The following is a 20,464-nucleotide window of genomic DNA, read 5'->3' on the forward strand; positions in this document are numbered from 1 at the left end:
TATCAGTGGCGTTTGATGTTCCCTTGCCTTCGACAAAGCTGCACTGTTCTTCACTGATCTCTGGTTTAATTTTGTTTCTTATTCTGAGCATGATGATTCTAAATAGAATTTTTGTGAGGTAGCTCATTAAACTAATTGTTCTGTGTTGTCCACACACCGTTGCACCTGGTTCCTTTGGCAGTGCAATGAATACTGTCTTTAAAAGATCTTCTGGTACTTTGCCATTGTTGTATATTCTATTCAATAAGATTGTTAATTTCTCTACACCAAAATCTTCTAGCACTTTATAAAGTTCAACCCGAATGTTATCTGGTCCTGATGATCTCCCCTTTTGCATTTTCTTCATAGCATGTTCCACTTCTTCTTTCGGTATAGCTGGGCCCTCATTGTTGTTGCCAATATAAAAGCTGTCCTCTCAGTCTTTGTCATCATATAGGTCATTGATGTATTCTGACCACCTTTGCATTATTTTTCCTTTTTCCATAATTGTAGAGCCGTCTTTTGCTTTTATACATCCTGTTGTTGCCGTACTTTTCTTCCGATTTGTGACCTCTTTGATCTCGTCGTGCATACGTTTGCTGTTGTTGGTCTTCTGCAATTGTTCTATTAACTCACATTTGTCCTTAAGCCATTTTTCTTTTGCTTCCTTGCACTTGGTTGTTATCTGTGCATGCAAGGATACGCAGGCTTTTTCGTTCTCCTTACATTTTCTTCTTTGTTCCATAAGATTCAGAATTTCTTCTGTCGTCCATTTCTTTTTAGCTTTTTTCTGTTGCTTGGGATTCACTTCTTGTGCTGCTTGTGTTATGCTGTCTCTGAAGTTTGCTGTTCTATAATAGTGATGTTTTGTAGAGCCTCGAATTTGTTCTTCGCTGTTATTTGGAATTCATTTTTGATGTCACTGTTTTTTCTCAAAAGTCCCAAATTCAGCTTTGGCTCTACTCTTGGTCTTTTAAGCTTCCTGAGTCTCAGGTACATCACGCTGATTATTGGTACATGATCACTGTAGCAGTCTGCACCCGGATATGTTTTGCATGATTTCAGAGCATTTCTATACCTTCTCCTTATAAGCACGTAATCAGTCAGGTTTCTGGTGTTATCCCCAGGCTCTTACATGTCCATAGTTTTCTCGGGTGTTGCTTGAAGATGGCATTACCAATTATATAATTTTTTTCCGTGACCCATGTAGCTAGTCGTTCATCTCTCTCATTTCTCTCACCTATAACTCTCAAGTTATACAAGGCCTAAAGAAACTACATTAGATCTATTGAAAAATCATAACTGCAGCAGTGCTCTTAATTAAAGTGAAATTTAAGGTTTAACGAATGGAATAACCACCAAGTGCATCTGTTTAATCTAAGCTGAGCTATAATACGGAATGATAGAAGTCTTACCTTAAAAAACAGTGAAATTAGATCACTATTACAAACTTGGAGTTCTGTTATCTAACTAAAACTCTTACTTCTATGAGAAAGCAGTTACTGAAAATTGCAATAACATGACAATTTATAAAAAAAAGAATCCCCCTTCAATTTACGTTTAACAGAGGGCATCATTAATAAAGACAAGATTAGTCAGAAATTGATTCAAGTTCAAAGCTCTTAATGTGTGATGACCTACTTCAAAACAATTCTAATTTCACTTTATTTCACAACTACGTTTTGGCTCGTCTATACACTCCTGTCTATACACAATTTACCGTTTTACTGTAAGAGAATTTACCCCGTTATCAAACGGAAAAAAGACAGACCTCGGTATAAGGTTAACTCTTTAATACCTGACCACAGGAAGTCGTTGCCTTACGACTCCGCCAATGTCAGATTACATCTTGAATTTATACGGTAAATTTTGGGTAATAGCCAACAGCCAAATATACTTAGTCAGCAATTTTAAGCAGCATTCGTTAGGTATCAGCCAGTTTACAAATGATCCCGCGCGATACATAAAATTAGAACTGCGCATCCACATATAGTTCCTCTATTAGCTAGAAAGTCTCAGACAAAGGTTAACAATACCTCATTACTGGCATGATCCATTTCTAGCTATTGTTAGCTAGCACAAGCAAGGAAGAATCTACGTCTTGTCACCCTCATGACTCAAATCTTGAGCAATACCTAGCTGGTCAAGCTTGATAACAAATTTTAATTCAAAATTTAATTTTCCTCTTAATTTTTCTTCCACAATTCCCAATAGATTTCAAAAGATTAGCTCACAGACTTCAATTTTAACAAGTAGGTTTGTGCAAGTAATATACATTTACTTTTGTACAAATAAAGGTTTTCATGAGAAGCAAGGAATGCTTTCAAAATATGTGTATTCTCTTCATTATTTGATATCAACTTAATTTTCATTATACACACAAAAAATGCTGGTGAACGCAGCAGGCCAGGCAGCATCTATAGGAAGAGGTACAGTCAACGTTTCGGGCCAAGACCCTTCGTCAGGACTAACTGAAAGAAGAGATAGTAAGAGATTTGAAAGTGGGAGGGGGAGATCGGAAATGATAGGAGAAGACAGGAGGGGGAGGGATGGAGCTAAGAGCTGGAAAGTTGATTGGCAAAAGGGATACGAGGCTGGAGAAGGGAGAGGATCATGGGACGGAAGGCCCAGGGAGAAGGAAAGGGGGCTGAATACCTATGCTCTGTCTGCCAGAGAAAGCAGGATCTCCCAGTGGCCACACATTTTAACTCCACATCCCATTCCCATTCTGATATGTCTATCCATGGCCTCCTCTACTGTCAAGATGAAGCCACATTCAGGTTGGAGGAACAACACCTTAAATTCCATCTGGGTAGCCTCCAACCTGATGGCATGAACACTGACTTCTCTAACTCCCGTTAATGCCCCACCTCCTCTTCGTACCCCATCCGTTATTTATTTATTATTATTAATTTTTTTCTTTCTCTCCCTCTCTGTCCCTCTCTCTATACTCCTTACCCATCCTCTGGGCTTCCCCCCCCCCCACCTTTCTTTCTCCCTAGGCCTCCCGTCCCATGCTCCTCTCCCTTCTCCAGCCTCGTATCCCTTTTGCCAATTAACTTTCCAGCTCTTAGCTCCATCCCTCCCCCTCCTGTCTTCTCCTATCATTTCCGATCTCCCCCCCACCTTTTAAATCTCTATCTCTTCTTTCAGTTAGTCCTGACGAAGGGTCTCGGCCCAAAACATTGACTGTACCTCTTCCTATAGATGCTGCCTGGCCTGCTGCATTCACCAGCATTTTTTGTGTGTGTTGCTTGAAATTCTAGCATCTGCAGAGTTCCTCGTGTTTGCATTAACTTTCATTATATATAGTTGAAAATCACACCAATACAAAATGTTACTTAGGTTTGTGTTCCTACAGCTTATCCTAAATTAAACTACATCCTCCAGAAAAATCTCTATCTTCAAAAAAAGTCCTGAATTCTCCATAAAATAGTTCTGTTTTCAGATTTAAAATCTGTTCCAAAGCAGCTTGGAATGTGGACTATTTTTAATTACATCCCTTCTCTGTGGAATTATTAAAAATTCACAGGCCTTTTCTCAAGTCCTTACCCCCTCACCTGTCATCTCCAAACTGCTGAGCATCTCTGCTTATAAGTTTGAACACAAAATAATGGGACAACTCTGGAAAGCAGCTTTGAATGGCCAGACCAAGCAAAATGAAATGGCCTAATTCTGCTCCTCTGTCTTATGAACTTATGCAGACATTGTATAGCCAATTCTCGTTATAGCACAAAGCTCATACAGCAATTAGCAAACTATACTTCATTTTATTTCCACATTGGTTCTATCAAACACCGGAGCAAAATCATTAACATAAAAAGGATCTTGTAATTAATTTACAGTAACTAACATCTAAAAAGGAAATTAGTATAACTTAAGCTTCTAAATGCTGGTTACTGAATTCTCAATTTAATAGGATATGGGGCGGAGTAGGCCCTTCCAGCTACGCAGTCCAACAATCCTCATATTGAATCCTAATCTAATCAAGGACAATTTACAATGACCAAATAACCTAATAACGTGTGGGATGAAACACACGTGGTCATGGGGAGAATGTACAAATTCCTCATGGCGGGAATGAAGAGTTCCCATTCTCGCAGTGGCGGGAATGCATCCTAGGTGTATAACACTTACAATATTCATATCATATATTTAGCTCAAATTCCGCTTCAAAATCTGTTCAAAAATCTGTCAAAATACCTCAAGTTCTGTTCAAATGCGTTACTAAGTATAAAGCTCATAACCATCTCTTCAAATTTACACTAATGTATCAAAGGAGTAAAAATACATTTCTGTTCACTAAGTATATATATATATATATAATACCTTGAAAAATTATCACATGATATAAAGTAAATATTTCAGTTTTAAACCTTATCCCTTCACAAAAGAAAATTTTGGAAAACTATCCAAAGGCAAGTAAGTACTGCCGTAATTTTCCAAATGATTCACTGACATTAGAATGTTAGCAACCTCATGATTAATAGAAAGAAATTTTGTTATTTTGTACTGTGAAGCTTTATCATGAAATTGTTTAATAGCAGCCATTTTCTGACCACTACACCGTTTCCAGTGTTAAATTGTATTCATTCGACAGCACAATTTCAGTTAGAAACACCATTATAAGGCACTTCCATCCATTAGACTTTGGCAGCTATAACATAATGACAGTACAGGTAAGTGCACTTAGGAAAATAGGCACATCCAAAACACACACAGGGTTGCTGCTGAGCATTTTGTCAGAATCCTAATTGTTTTCTACCTACAAAGAATGCAAAATGTACTATATAATCCATTCCTTTGCAATGTCAGAAAGAAGTATCATAAAAATGTAATACAGCATGGATGCAATGCTGCTTTCATATTAGTTATTCATTTCCAGAGGCTGCCTGTCCTGCTGAGTTTCTCCTGCATTTTGTGCGTTATTCATGTTAGTCTATTTGTTTCCTATCCCCACCTCTATATATCATCATAGAAAGGATTAATTAGTACAGACCATCTTCCTCTGTTAAAAGCATCCATTCAGCTGTATTCACTGCTGTCAACAACATGAAGACAATTTGCCCTTGCAGCTTGCTGTTAAGTGTCTAATAGATACCCTGAAAAAAAACTGCACTTATTTCAAGGTCAATGAGAGATAGGACTGAAATAAAATGGAAGTGTTCACAAAATTCTAACTATTTTCTGAAAATTAGTAAGACTATTTGTCATTTGAAATTTAAAGCATTTTCATAGTTACATGCGGAAAATTACATTCTCTTCCAATTATGCAGTTATTTGGAATATCAAAAGTATGTAATTGCCTTATGGCAATTTAGTTTTAACACTGATCAAATCTGAACTTTGTATTATTCTGAGTCAAACTTTATTAGTTCTGAACTATTAACAACTAATTCCATTCTAATAAATGTACTTCAGCTACAGTGCAATATGAATACATCTTGCAGGCTTTGTGCCCTGCGTAACGATACTTTGTGACACATATCAGGTCACTTTCCTGTGGTCAAGTCATCATACATTAAGAGGCACAATCATATCACCAACAGCAGGATAATTAGTCAGTTTTTAAAGGAACCCAAGTTAGTCACTGGATTGCAGTGGCTGAATCTCCTATGTTATTTTAGAAGGGGCCAAGTTACAGCAATTATAGATGTTACAGTGAGAATCAAAGATAACCATGGTTCCTTGGTAAATTAAATACAGAAAAGGCACAGAAATAAAGCGCAGGGGTTCCCAACCTCTTTTATGCCATGGACCCCTACCATTAACCGAGGGGTCTGAGAACCACAGGTTGGGGGCCCCTGATTTAGTGGAACATGTCAAGATCCTGTTGTTAGGCCAGATTTTACCGATGAGAATGATAAAGTAGTTCATCTCTAAACATGATCAGATTAAAGTAAGAGAATCAACATTTAAAAGCCAGACTAATTTTGGAACTAATTTCAATCTAATGCACTTTTAAAGTATGACATAATGGCAGTTAGCACTGATCAAGAAACCTCAGCCCAAGAGCATAAAAATGTAGTAACTTTCTGATTCTAATGTTCATGAGTTTGAGGCTTTTGCAGTGCAACAAGTTCCAGTCAGCAATACCTTAACATCTACAATATGTAGTATTATACAAGGCATTTACAATGGGGAATGTTAATTTGCAACTAAAAAGTGAAATTGCATCATAAAAATAGCAAATAAACTTTGAAATGAAGGTTCACATTTTTAGGACCAGTCATTTTCACCAGGGTACCTTGGCACTGTGGGATACTGTGGCAAAGTACTACCAGTAACTGTTTGAAATGTTGACTGATTGGATGGGGCACTTTGCCACGTGCCTGCATTCCATTCCGCCTGGGCTTTCTGGAAGCTTCCACCACTACCCCGGTAGATCTTGTGCACCTGATAGAATAAATCATAGTAATAAAAACATAAAATTAATTTGACATTCCTTTTCTTCTTTTCCTATTTTGTAACATATGAAAAACTTTGGATATTATTCAATTATTCTATACACTATGACTACTGCTGCAGCAACTGTCACCTTCCAAACAAAGTCAAATATTCATCCAAATTAGTGTCCCTTGCAATTATTGCCTGTCTAGTTGACAAAATTCAAACTTCTCAATCGGTCCCTTCAGTAACCATGCAGTGGATTAAGGCCCGAGACCCACTTTCAATCAATCCGCATATTCTGAGCCCAGTATTTTATACCGGTCAACTGTCCAGTTTACTTAGCATTACTGTCCACTTAGCACTTACCAAAAACGGCACAACATTTAATTCACCAAAAAAATAGATGCATCTGGGCAAGCGCAAGAAAATTATATACATTTTTTTTTAAAAAGGATTGCAATAAATGGCAGAACACAGTAGGGCACAACTATTTGCATAAACTCTTAAACATTATTAAATATTTTTTATTTTAGAGATACAGTGCAGAACAGGCCCTACCGACCAGCAACCCACTGACTTAACACTAATTTATAATGACCAATTAACCTACTAACCGGTATGTCTTTGGACTGTGGGAGAAAACCAGAGCACCAGGAGAAAATCCACACGGTCATGGGGAGGAATGTATAAACTTCTTACTGTCCATGCTGGAATTGAACTCTGACACCCCTTCCCTCCCCACCCCCAAGCTGTAATAGTGTTGTGCTAACCACAACACTGACATATCTCAAGGCACCTTAAAGGAATTAAATCAGACAGAAGTTGATATTGTGGAAAAGTCAGCATTAAGGGGTGATCAAATGCTTTGTCAAAGGCAGAGGATTTAATGCAGAGAGAAATTGACCCTATACAGGTCAGGGTGCGCATGGCAGTAATTAAAAAGGAAAGATGTAAGCAAGGGCAGATTTCAGAGTGTACTTCAAAACTCTGAAAAACACTGCCCGCTAGATGGGCCCTGGTATATATTCAACTTGAGAGGAAATAAAATCATGATAGTGTTTCATCAGGTAGGGTAGAGAAACAATTACAAGAATAGTGACGAGGAAAGAAGTGGGATGAACAAAGGAAGTAAGGCAGAATGAGGTGGGTGGAAAACAGAAAATAGCAGACGGGGAAAGGAGGAAGCAAGAAAGGAAGGAATGATAACAGCTGTGAATATCAGGATTAAAAGGCTCATGATATAAAAGTTTCCTAATGATTAGTTTCAGAGCTCCAAATCAAAGCAGCTTATAATGTCTTTTTGTTTAAGTGGCAACAGCGTCGGACTTCGGGACGAAAGGCCGGCTCCCCTGCATGCTTTCCATCCATGCTGGGTTACGAGCTGATGATTTCTTTGGAAACTCACCCAGCAGAAGCCAACGGCAAACCACTGCTGTAACTTGCCTCGTATGTGATTCCCCACTACATCAGAGAGGTGTGGAGGGAAATCATCCGCTAACCCAGCAGTCCCCAACCACCGGATCGCAAAGCATGTGCTATCGGGCCGCGAGGAAACGATATGATTTGGCAATATGAGTCAGCTGCACCTTTCCTCATTCCCTGACACACTCACTGTTGAGCTTGAACGCACGTGAGGTCATTACCCGCGTGTCATCCACGTCAGCGCGGGAAGGAGATCAACTCCTCGAGCTTGCAAATGACGGCAGGCTGAAAAGTACGTTTGACATAACATCTCTGTCGGCATTCTGGATCAAAGTCAAGGCTAAATATCCTGAGACAGCCACGAAAGCACTGAAAATGTTGCTTCCATTTCCAACATACCTCTGCAATGAATGCAACGAAAACTAAATTGCAGAATAGACTGGACATAAGGAACCCCCTTCGAGTATCACTGTCTCCCATCACCCGTCTTATTGCAGGGAAACAAGTATTCAGCCCAGGGCTCCCACTGATTCAGCGATATTGGTGTGTTGCAATGATTTTATATGTTCATACGGGGAAAAGATGTGCTGTGTGTTTAATATCCAAATGTTACTTAAAATGTTATGATGCTATTGACTTATAAGTGACTTATATAACCATATAACAATTACAGCACGGAAACAGGCCATCTTGGCCCTTCTAGTCCGTGCCAAACGCTTCTCTCACCTAGTCCCACCGACCTGCACTCAGCCCATAACCCTCTATTCCTTTCCTGTCCATATACCTATCCAATTTTTCTTTAAATGATAATATCAAACCTGCCTCTACCACTTCTACTGGAAGTTTGTTCAACACCTACTTCAAGCTCCCCTCTCCTCCCCTGATAATTGACTTATCACTATATTCATGCAAGGAAAATATGCGCTGTGTTTAATATTAAAATCGTTAGATAAACCCTTTTAGAAACGAAATTGAGTGTATTAGCCACTTATCACCTATATTCCAGTCGTGATTAACACCCCCCCACCCCCCGAAATGAATCGCCAACAACGATTTGTAGAAAAAAAATCGGCAAGTCACGCATGCGCACACAGGTGCCCGCGCAAGGCTTCATGGTCATGCTAGTCTTTCTCGGGGTAAACGCAATGTATTTGACCGCCACTCTTGTCCATTGGCAACCCTACCCTACCCCGTCCCCTGACCCCTGGGTCAGCAGGTCCGCAAGAATATTGTCAATAATAAACCGGTCCGCAGTGCAAAAAGGGTTGGGGACCCCTGCACTGACTGGAGAAACTCTGGATGCGATGTACCTTTCCTTATTTATATTGCAACTTTCATTTCTCCTTGTTTCTTGATACATTTTATAGCTCCCTTTGTGATGTTGAGTTAAAAACAGAAATAAAAAAACGAAACAAAAATAGAACAGAACAGAAACAGAAACATTCTAACACTGAACTGGAACAATTTAAGTGACTCCCTACACAGGAGATAACCAGTTATTAATTTAATTTTCTCTATGATTGTGCCAAAAAATACAAAACTCCACTCTACAGACCGCAGCACCTTCATACTATTCCAGAGTATGGGTCAATTTTGCCACTAAACTGAGCAATGACCAACAACTTCCTACTTAGTACAAGCCTAAAAACAAAACTTTTCATAATAATGGAAATTGACAACAAATTCTGAAGGCTATACGAAAAGCAAAAGAAAACCACATTCCCCTGAGGCCAGGCAATCTAAGCAAAGAAGAAAAGGACTTTAGTTCAAAAAAGTATCTAGTGCTTTCCCAGTGTATATTACGAATAAACTCTTCTTGGGCTTCCAGCCAGTACAGGTATTGAATTTAAAACGCTGCCTCCTTCAGGGATGATGCTTGGGCATGTCTAGTCTGGTGGTATTTATACCCCCATAGTCTGTCCCTCCTGTTGGTTAGTCCTCATCCAATCTGGTTTCTGCTCTCCCACCTTGTTTACAATCGAATTCCAGTTCTTACTTAGAGTGAGATCTTCGTCTTTGTTACTTTTTTCCCCTCTAGTTTTATGTCAATGTCTTCCTTTATCATGCGGTCCCAAAAGACATTGGCACAGCACAGTAGTTTTGTGCTGTCAAAGTCAATCCTATGGCCATTGCGAATGCAGTGTTCTGCTACCGATTACTCTGGGAAACCCAAATGAGTACACATCCTGTGCTCCTTGATGAGAGTTTCTACTGTACATCCCATCTGGCCGATAAACGCTGCTCGGCATTTATAGGAAATCCTGTAAATGCCAACCCACCTGAGACTCAGGTCACTTTTGACCCGCATAAGCTGTGACTTGAGCTTCTTTATGGGTTTACGGTTGGTATTAATCCAGTATTTCTTCAGGATCTTGGTGATCTTTCCAGAAACCGTGGAAATATAGGGTACTTGTTGCTACTGCCCGTCTTTCCTATATTTCCACGGATTCTGGAAGGATCGCCAGGATACCACTGGACTAGACATGCCCAGGCATCATCCCTGAAGAAAATGGCAGAGTTTGTTATTGAAACGTCAGTTATAATTTATACCTGTTCCCGCTGGAAGCCCAAGAAAACTTTATTTGGCTTTAGTTCAAGCTTATTCAACTGTATAGATGTACACCGCTAAGCTAAACAAGGTGTGTTAAGCCACCCTGAACCAGCTTGTTGATATATGAAATCTGCAAGATTCCCAATTAAAAGTGACAACTTCACAAGAATAAAACAAGCAGAACAACATTTTTATTTGGCCTTCAACACATAGGATTAAATGTTTTACATTAGAACATTAAAAGCTTTGACAAGAACAAGCCATTCGCCCAACAAAGCTTGCTAAGTTTCTATTCACATACTGTATTGAAATAACTATCGAATTTAGATTTGAAAGCCTCTAAAGTATTACTCTCAACTACGTAGTTTGTTCCATGTGTCCACAACTCGCTCTGTAAAGAAAAGCTTCCTGATGTTAGTCTGAAATCTTGCTTTAACCAGTCTCCCCCATGGCCCTGTGTCCTTGATGATGGATTAATTTTGAAGCAACAGCTGGCATCCACCTTACTTATACTCTTATGATTTTGAACACTTCTATCATGTCTCCTGTCATTCTACGTCTACTTAGTCTAAAAAAATTTAATTCTTTCAATCTTTCTTCATAGCTGATACCCTGCAGACCTGAAATGAGTCTTGTCACCCTTCTCTGAACACTCTCCGGTGCCTTCATATCCCTCACACAATATGGAGACCAAAACTGTACACAATGCTCAAGGTGTGGCCTCACAAGCACATAGCTTAAGGAGAATGCCTCTAGACTTGAACGCATATAGCCCAATATTCTATTAGCCTTCCTAATCGCTTCTGTGCATTGTCTAGATGTCGACAGTGATGAGTCTAATAGGACGCCCAAATCCTTCTCATACAGTGCACTTTCTAAATCAGGACCCCCATTGTATATTTATATCTAATATTTCTACTTCCTATATGCATGATTTTACATTTACTTATATTAAATTTCATCTGCCATTTATCTGGCCACATTTGGATTTTGTTTAGTTCTAACTGCATTGATCCTGCTGCCTGAATGTTATCAGCCCATCCCCCTAATTTTGCGGCATCGGCAAATTTTACTAGTTATTTGTTACGTACTTATCCAAATCATTAATGTAAATTAAAAACAGCGGTGGCCCCAAAACTGATCCCTGTGGATTCCCACTTTTAACATCTTCTCAGTGTGAAAATGATCCTCTTACCATAACTTGTTGTTTTCTGTTTTTGAGCCCATTCACACAGCTTACCCTGAATCCCTACCGCCTGTAATTTGATTATCAACCTCTCATGGGATACTTTGTTAAAAGCCTTCCAAAACTCCAAGTAAATGATGCCAGCTGCTCTATCATTATCATAAATTTAAGCCTCCTCTTCATAAAACTCCAGCATATTAGTAAAACATAATTTCCCCTTTCTGAACCCATGCTGGTTTTCTGTTAACATGCCTGTTCTTATCAGCTTCTTTTCCACCTCATTCTTTATTACTGTCTTCATTATCTTACCTACGATGCACTTTCAGCTTACTGGTCTATAGTTACCAGGGTCAGTGCAGTCACCCTTCTTCCATACTGGGACAACGTTAGCCCATTACCAGTCCTTAGGGATTTCACCAGTCTTCAATGACTTTTGAAAAATACATATTAGGGGTTTGTATATATAATCACAGACTTCTTTAAATACCCTTGGTACTTAACTTTCAGCTTTTTCAGCTGAAGCAAGATCTCTAAATCACTAAAGACTTTCAGAGACTAGATACAAGATACATCATAATTTAGTTATAACTGCACCATAATGAACTGATTCTGCAAAGAACTTGAGTGCCTCCTACAGCTGCAAGAAGTTTGTGAATCCTTTGCAATTACCTGGTTTCCTGCACTAGTTAGTTATAAAATGTGGTCTGATCTTCATCTAAGTCACCATAATAGACAAACACAATCTACCTGAACGAATAACATGCTAACAATTGTAAATCGTCTTGTCAATACTGAGTACACCATTAAAACAATCTCAGTCTAGGTTCAAAAAAGTACGTGAACCTCTGGGGTAATGCCTTCTACGAGTTATTTGGAGTCAGGTGTTCCAATCAATAAGATGAAATTGGGGGTGTGGGTTGTAGAGGTGCCCTGCCCTATAAAAAAGACACACAAAGTTAAGTCACTGACAGACCCTGCTCTTCTCAAGAAAGATCTGCTTATTGATCAAAGCGACTTTCAGAGGACCTTAGAATAAGAATTGTAGGGATGCACAAAGCTGAAAAAGGCTGCAAAAGCTTTTCTAAAGACCTGAGTGTTCATCAGTCCACAGTAAGAGAAATAGTCTACAAATGGAGGAAGTTCAGTACTGCTGCTACTCTCCCTAGGAGTGGGCGTCCTGCTAAGATCACACCAAGAGCACAACATGCATTGCTGAAGGAGACGAAAAAGACCCGAGTAACAGGAAAAGACCTGTAGAAATCCCTAGAACTTGCTAAAGTCTCTGTTCCTGTATCCACTATAAGAAAAACACTGAACAAGAATGGTGTTCATGGAACTGCACCAGCGGAAACCACTGCTCTCCAAAAAAAATAGTTGCACATCTCAAGTTTGCAAAAGACCACCTGGATGTCCTGCAACACTTCTAGGACAATGTTCTGTGGACAGATGAGACAAAAGTTGAACTTTCTGGCAGAAATGAACACTGCTATGTTTGGAGGGAAAAGGGCACCAACACTAAAACCTCATCCTAACGGTGAAGCATGGGTGAAGCATGGTGGAAGGAGCAGGGCCTGGACAGCTTGCAATCGTTGAGGGAACAATTAATTCAAAATTGTGTCAAGACATTTTAGAGGAGAATGTTAGGGTAGCAGTCCATCATCTGAAGCTTAATGGAAGTTGGATAATGCAACAAGACAATGATCCGAAAAACAAAAGTAAATCAACAACAGAATGGTTTAAAAAGAAGAAAATTCATGTTTTGGAATGGCCAAGTCAGAGTCCAGACCTTAACCCAAATGAGATGCTGTGACATGACCTGAAAAATGTTGTTCATGCAAGGTATCCCAGAAATATTGATGAACTGAAACAGTTTTGAATGAAGAAATAGTCTAAAATTCCTTCTTGTCGTTGTGCAAGTCTAATCAGCAGCTACAGGAAACATTTGGTGGAGGATATTACTGCTAAAGGAGGTTCTACCAGTTATTAAATACAAGGGTTCACATACTTCTATCTGTCTGGACTGTGAATGATTAAACCAAATGTTCAATAAAGACATGAAAAGTACAATTTCTTGTGTGTTATTAGTTTAGGCAAATTGTGTTTGTCTATTATTGTGACTTGGATGAAGATCAGACCATATTTTATGAGTAATTCATGCAGAAAACCAGGTATTGCAAAAGGTTCATAAACTTTTTCTTGCAACTGTAGATAAGGGCAAGTATTTTTAATAGCATACAAGGAATAACATGCACATAGAGAAAAACACTCAGAGGACCATATTATTTCTGCAAATAGTTTTCTTGAAAGAAAAAGAACCTGAACAATGGAATTTAGTTATTATCTTGGATGAGCTCTATTCTACTTGGAATGGTATTCAAGTTCCTAATCAGCATCAATCATTTCTTTTAGGTGGTAAATTTATAATTGAATTAAGATCCACCATTATAACTGGGATTTTGTTGCAGCATCAACAAGCATTATGCTGTGCATTTTTGCCTGTTAACTGAGAAGTATTGTTCTGAATTCTTATTGAAGGCTGCAATTATAATTTCTGAAAAACATGAAAAGAACATATTCCGATAAGCAGAGAGGGAAAATACTTACACGGAGAATTACGAGGACACTCAGGATTGCTACTGCTGTGAACATAATTGCAGGAAAGAGCATGACCACTCCAGCACCAACATTATACGAGAACATCCAAATGGCAACCATCCATCCACTGAAATTAGAAAACAGCGGTTTCATTATAATCGATCACCTTTATCATTGGCCCTTAATGCAGACATAAAAACACATGCTTTTTTGGCATTTTCTATTACGGTCACCTAAACAAACCAGAAAAGAAATCCATTCATCTGGCTAAAGGACAAATACTGACGAAATCCAAAAGTATACACCACCTGCTCTACTCTATACCTGCCTTGTGACTATATCAATTCCAAAGATGGTGCTTTTTTCATGCAGAAGATAGCATCAGCAGCATTAGTTATTGGTCACACTACTGGAGGCGGCAACATCTCAGTAATTTAGTTAATTTAACATAATGACTGATGACTGCTGGTGATTATTTTACTGATCAGTCTGCACTTGTTGGTACCATTGCCCATTTCTTCAGAGAAGTGAGGAGAAAACAGCTCAGTTAACCACAGTATTACTAAGTCAAATAATACCCTTCACAACAGACTGAAAGTTTAAAATGCAAGATACTTTATCTCTGGGATAAAGAAAGACTTTCGTGAGTCCTGATGAAGGGTCTTGGCCCAAAATGTTGACTGTTTGTTCATTTCCATAGTTGCTGCCTGATCTGCTGAGTTCCTCCAGCATTTTGTGTGTGTTGCTTTTGTGCATTGTGTTGGAGTATTGTCTTGTAAGATTTTGCCACCTTGTGACAGGTAGGAAGTATTACATGAATTCAATGCAGATCTACCCTCAGTGGCCACTTTATTAGGTACACCTGCTCATTAATGGAAGTATCTAATCAGCCAATCATGAGGCAGTAACGCAATGCATAAAAGCATGCAGACATAGTGAAAAGGTTCAGTTGTTGTTCGGACCAAACATAAGAATGGGAAAGAAATGTGATCTAAGTGATTTTGACTGTGGAATGATTGTTGGTGCCATGCAGGGTGGTTTGAGTATCTCAGAAACTGATAATTCCCTGGGGTTTTCACGCACAGCAATCTCTAGAGTAGGGGTTCCCAACCTGGGGTCTGCAGATTCTCAGTTAATGGTAGGGGTCCATGGCATTAAAAAGTGTTTTTTAGTTTTATTATGATACAATGCAGAGTGAGCGTTCCGGCCCTTCACGCCATGCCACCCAGCAATCATCCTAATTTTATTCTTGCCTAATTACAGGACAACTTACATTGACCAATTAACCTACCAACCGGTACATCTTTGTACCGTGGGAGGAAACTGAAACACCCGGAGGAAATCTACGTAGTCACAGGGAGAATGTACAAACCCCTTACAGGCAGCGGCAGGAATTGAACCCGGTCGCCTGTACTGCAAAGTATTGTGCTAATCACTACACTGCCACGATTAAGGTTGGGAATCCCTGCTCTAGAATTTAAAAAAATCCAGTGAGAGGCAGTTCTGTGGGTGAAAATGCCTTGATATGGAGAGAGGTCAGAGGAGAATGGCCAGACTGGTTCAAGCCAACAGGAAGGCAACAGTAAGTCAAATAACCAAGCGTTACAACAGTGGTGTGCAGAAGAGCATTTCTGAACGCACAACATGTCGAACCTTGAAGTAGATGGGGTAAAGCAACAGAAGACCACACTGAGTTCTACTCCTGTACCTCATAAAGTGGCTACCGAGTGTATGTATACAACATATCACAATGAACAGAGATAAACTAAAACATTATATAAGACGTGGAAAATAGTTTCTAAGGTTGCCCTCTCCCTTGTTGTTATACTCACCAGGCACCCCACCCTCTGAAGCCAATCGCTTGCAAAGTTACAAATATAATCTGAGCAGCAAAAATGAAGAAGAATGCCATGAAGTTAAAGGAACTATCAGATCTGTTGGGGAAAAATAATTACAAGCTTTAAGCATAAATCTGGGGAACCACATCAATCCACTAAAATTATTTTCATCTTTACGCAAGTACTTACCTAAATGCTTTATAAACTGGACGAAACCAGCAGACGTACGAACTGGGGCTGAAAAGAACAAGCCAGAGTATGGCCAGGCCAAAATTGATAGCACTATCTCCAGCTATCAACCAAGCCAAGCAACCAACCAAGTTCACTGCCAGGGTCACGCTGTAAACTGAAAACAAAGAAAAGTTTAGTTAGGACTGTGATCAATAAGTACAATGGATTTTCTGCAAAGCAAAAACTCTTTTAATGGAAAGAGGATGTCACTATCCAAATGTCTTTTTTGCAAAACCTGTAGCTACTGCCCAGGGAGAAAACAGCACTATGTTAAATGCATTTTCTCTTGTGCTCTGCCATTTGAATGCAAATTACTGTTCTCTCTCATGCCCTCTTGTTGTGGTGTCACCTGCGGCAGATGCCCAAGAGAGGAGACGCTGGAGGTTGTGTGAGAGAGAGCAGAGGCTTCTGTGGGCGTGTTGGAATCTGTCCTGGGTTGGGGGCTGCTCTCCAGTGTTCACTTGGTGGAAAACAAGCTGTATTGCATTCATCTGGGGATCCACTAGCACTTATATACTATAAGCGTTATGTATTATATGTGTTATGTGCCATGTACTGTGACTGTTGGTAGTGTTTTGCACCTTGGCCCCAGAGGAATACTGTTTTGTTGGGCTGTATTACGTATATGGTTGAATGACAATTAAACTTGAACTAATGTTTGTTCACTGCAAATATTATCGTATATCTATTATTCGTATATTGTATATTTTGGGTCAGCGACATTGTGTTCCATTAAACCCACCACACTTCATGTTTGAATGGGGCAGGGACAAATCATCCCAGATCTTCAGCAATGAGGGACTTACGCAACAGTTATCATATTGATTAAATACAATCTATGTTTTTTCTAACTTGTGCCATGAACTACCTGCTCACCTAACCAGCTTGTGAGCCAGTGGTAATAAAGGTTTTTAAATATCTGGAAGTACGGTGTATACAGGTCTACACATTATATAATAATCACGATAGCACTCATCAGCAATTGGATCTAATTCATTTGCTATACCAAATCAATTTAAATGCCTAAAGACAAGAACAGACCATTAATAATTAACTTGCTTAATACACACAATTTTTAGATTCAAATATATATAAATATAAAACTGTTAAAGTTAAAATAAGTAGTGCAAAAAAAAAGTAAAACAGTAGTGAAGTAGTGTTCATGGGTTCAACATCCGTTTAGAAATTGGATGGTGGGGGGACGGGGGAGGAACTGAAGGAGCTGTTCCTCAATCACTGAGTGCATGCCTTCAGGCTTTTGTACCTCCTTCTCAATGATAATAGTGTGAAGAGGGCATGTCTGGCGCAGCAGGGAATTCTTAATGATGGACGCCACCTTCCTAAGGCACCGCTGCTTAAAGATGTCTTGGATACTACAGAGGCTAGTACCCATGATGGAGCTGACTAATTTTACAAGTTTTTGCAACTTATTTCAATATTGCGCAGATGCCCCCACCCCTATACCATAACTATAACTCCACCACAGATGGTGCCAAAGGTGGAGGGTTGAGCATAGGGCTAGCAACCCATCCCATAAAAACCCAGAGCTACAGAAACACTAACAGAGGCTTGGAGGACCTCATTCCTGGGAGAGGTGCAATCTTCACATAGACGACGTACGATAGCTATACCTGGGAACAGCTTGAAAGACTGGCCCAGGACAGAGGACTCTGACAAGCTGAAGAACATAACTCTAGTTTTGAAAACTAGTTAGCAAAACTGATTTTTATTTTAGTAGATTTTGTTTATTGGCAAGCTACTTTAGTGATCCTTAGGGCAGGACAGTGAGCAAAGTTATGCATCAATGGTCATATTGAAGGGGAAGCAGGAGCACAAATCAGAGTGGTAAATGTGCTCTGAAACCGTTAAATCCCAACACCCTTCCCAACCACAACATCAAGGCAGATGAGGTGTGTTTTGTGTTTGATAGAGCTACACAAAATTATGAGGGGTAGAGTAACTGAGGGTGGGTGACACTAGGACTAGAAGTCATGGATGAAGGGTGAAATATTTAAGGGAAACCTCTTCAGTCAGAGGTTGGTGTGAGTGTGGAAGGAGCTGCTAGTGGAAATGGTGGATGCAGGTCTGATGGCAATATTTAAGAGAAGTTTGGATAAATATGTGGATCGGAGAGGTATGAAAGGTTATGGTCCTGGTCTAGATCAATGGGACTAGATAGAATAACAGTAAGCATGGACTAGATGGGCTGAAGGACCTGTTTCTAGCCTGTCTAGTCCATGCTGAACTAAAGTGCTATATAACTCTGTGAAATTGTGCAGCAAATAGAGTTCTACGTTTCCAATACTGCTAATGACAAGGTGTGGTGGGGTTGATTTCTATCAACCACATTACGAAAGTAGGGTGGAATCTCTTCTCCAGCAGTTCAACATAGGAGCCCTAAATAATGCTGTTAATCAATAAATTTGAATGTGACTAATCAACAAAATATACAGACAGCAAGCAGACAGTTCAACCAACCAACATCCATCCTGATCCTACTGAATCATTTGGGTTCCTCCTAACTTTCCTTATCCAAATCTATCAGCTTAACCATTGACTCTTCTATATTCTAATCTAACTACCCCTGTAATGCACTGACATGACCTGCTTCAACCACCCTGTGACTGCTAGTTTCACACTTCCAGCTTTCTTGCAATGGTTTCTTGTTAATCCCTACTTAATTTTTGCAGCAGTTCGCTATTTTTTTGGCTTTAGTTTTGCTGTTCCTTACAACTGAAAACACACTTTCCAAAGTCTTTCACAGTCTTATAGTATTACCTTCCTTTCATCTGACTGGATAGGAGTGTTTTCAACAGAAGAAATATACAAAAAAAGAGGAAAGATTGCTTTTTTTAAGAGGTTTATACCCAAAATACAGTAAATTACCACAGATAAACATTTAAACCTCATTCAATTTTTTTTCCTGCAATATCACAAGTATTAACAAAAGTGCTGGTTCTCACAAGGTTTACTTTGCAGACTTAACTGACTGGTTTTGCTATCTCTTTATCAAAACCTAGGTGGGATTTCCAAAGCACTCCAAATTTGACATTGATAGATTGGTATCTTATGTTTAATAGGCTTAAAATTAACAAGTCTGTTTCATAATTAAAAATACTATCCTTATTTTCCCAAATATCTCTGTAGCCTTGGTTCCTCCCTTTCTTTGTAAACTTCTCTATTCAGACCAGTCTCAGAGATTTCACTTGTTCTGCAATCTATTAGTCTTGCGAGACCATGGATCTGCACCTGGAAAGTCTTCACTCTCCAGGGTGCAGGCCTGGGCAAGGTTGTATGGAAGACCAGCAGTTGCCCATGCTGCAAGTTTCCCCTCTCCACCACACCAATGTTGTCCAAGGGAAGGGCATTAGGACCCATACAGCTTGGCACCAGTGTCGTCGCAGAGCAATGTGTGATTAAGTGCCTTGCTCAAGGACACAACACGCTGCCTCGGCTGGGGCTCAAACTCACGACCTTCAGGTTGCTAGTCCAATGCCTTAACCACTTGGCCATGTGCCCAGCTATTGACCTGCTAAATATTTTGTTTTAATAGCTCCACCAATAACGTTTGTTTCTTTCCTTCTGCCACCTTGGCCTTAAACTCTGGACCACATTGATCCAAAGTCTCTAGACTTCTCTTCTTTTTCTCTCCTAGAAAAAAGTTATTCTTAAAACCCAGTACTTCGTTCAGAAGACTCTGTCAGCTCCAAGTAGACTCAACAAAGATTCAAAGTACATTTATTAACAAAGTACATTTATTAACAAAGTACGTATCCGGTATACAACCTGGAGATTCACCTTCCCACAGACACTCATGAAACAGACACCATAGAACCCGTACAAAGAAAACAGCAAACGCCCAGCACACAAAAAGAAATCGCACAAACAGCAAAAAATTAGCAAATAACACAAGGAATACTAAATATCAAACCACAGAGTCCTTGAAACAGTCTAGGAATATTCAGTTTAGTTCAGCTCAATTTAGTGTAATCATCTCTACCATTGAGGAATTTACAAGAGGCAGTGCTCAAGAAGCTGGCAACCATCACTAAAGACCATCAACAACTGGGATGTGCCCTCTTCTCATTACACCATTTGAAGGGAGGTACAGGAGTCTGATGATGCACACTCAACTGCTCAGAAATAAATTTGATCCCTCCACCATCGTATTTATGAATGATTCCAAAGACCATAAGGTTGAGGAGCAGAATTAGGTCATTTGGTCCATCAAGTCTGCTCCGCCATTCCATCATGGCTGATTTGTTAATTCTT

At 39.5% G+C, this 20,464-nt stretch overlaps 1 protein-coding gene across 2 annotated transcripts in view; it reads right to left on the reverse strand.

Moving 5' to 3' along the window:
• Positions 1-3,200: 3,200 nt before the first annotated feature.
• scamp4 (secretory carrier membrane protein 4) overlaps positions 3,201-20,464 on the reverse strand; it is a 48,854-nt gene continuing 31,590 nt past the window's right edge. For both annotated transcript variants that reach the window (XM_072243804.1, XM_072243805.1), the window contains exons 4-7: positions 16,151-16,307; positions 15,956-16,057; positions 14,133-14,250; positions 3,201-6,375 (exon numbers count right to left, since the gene is read on the reverse strand). In XM_072243804.1, coding sequence (XP_072099905.1) covers positions 6,199-6,375; positions 14,133-14,250; positions 15,956-16,057; positions 16,151-16,307 — 554 coding nt within the window. In that variant the 3' untranslated portion in view covers positions 3,201-6,198. The remainder of the gene's footprint in view (positions 6,376-14,132; positions 14,251-15,955; positions 16,058-16,150; positions 16,308-20,464) is intronic.

The sequence above is a fragment of the Mobula birostris genome, chromosome 26, assembly GCF_030028105.1.
Source record: "Mobula birostris isolate sMobBir1 chromosome 26, sMobBir1.hap1, whole genome shotgun sequence".
In the NCBI taxonomy this organism is placed as follows: Eukaryota; Metazoa; Chordata; class Chondrichthyes; order Myliobatiformes; family Myliobatidae; genus Mobula; species Mobula birostris.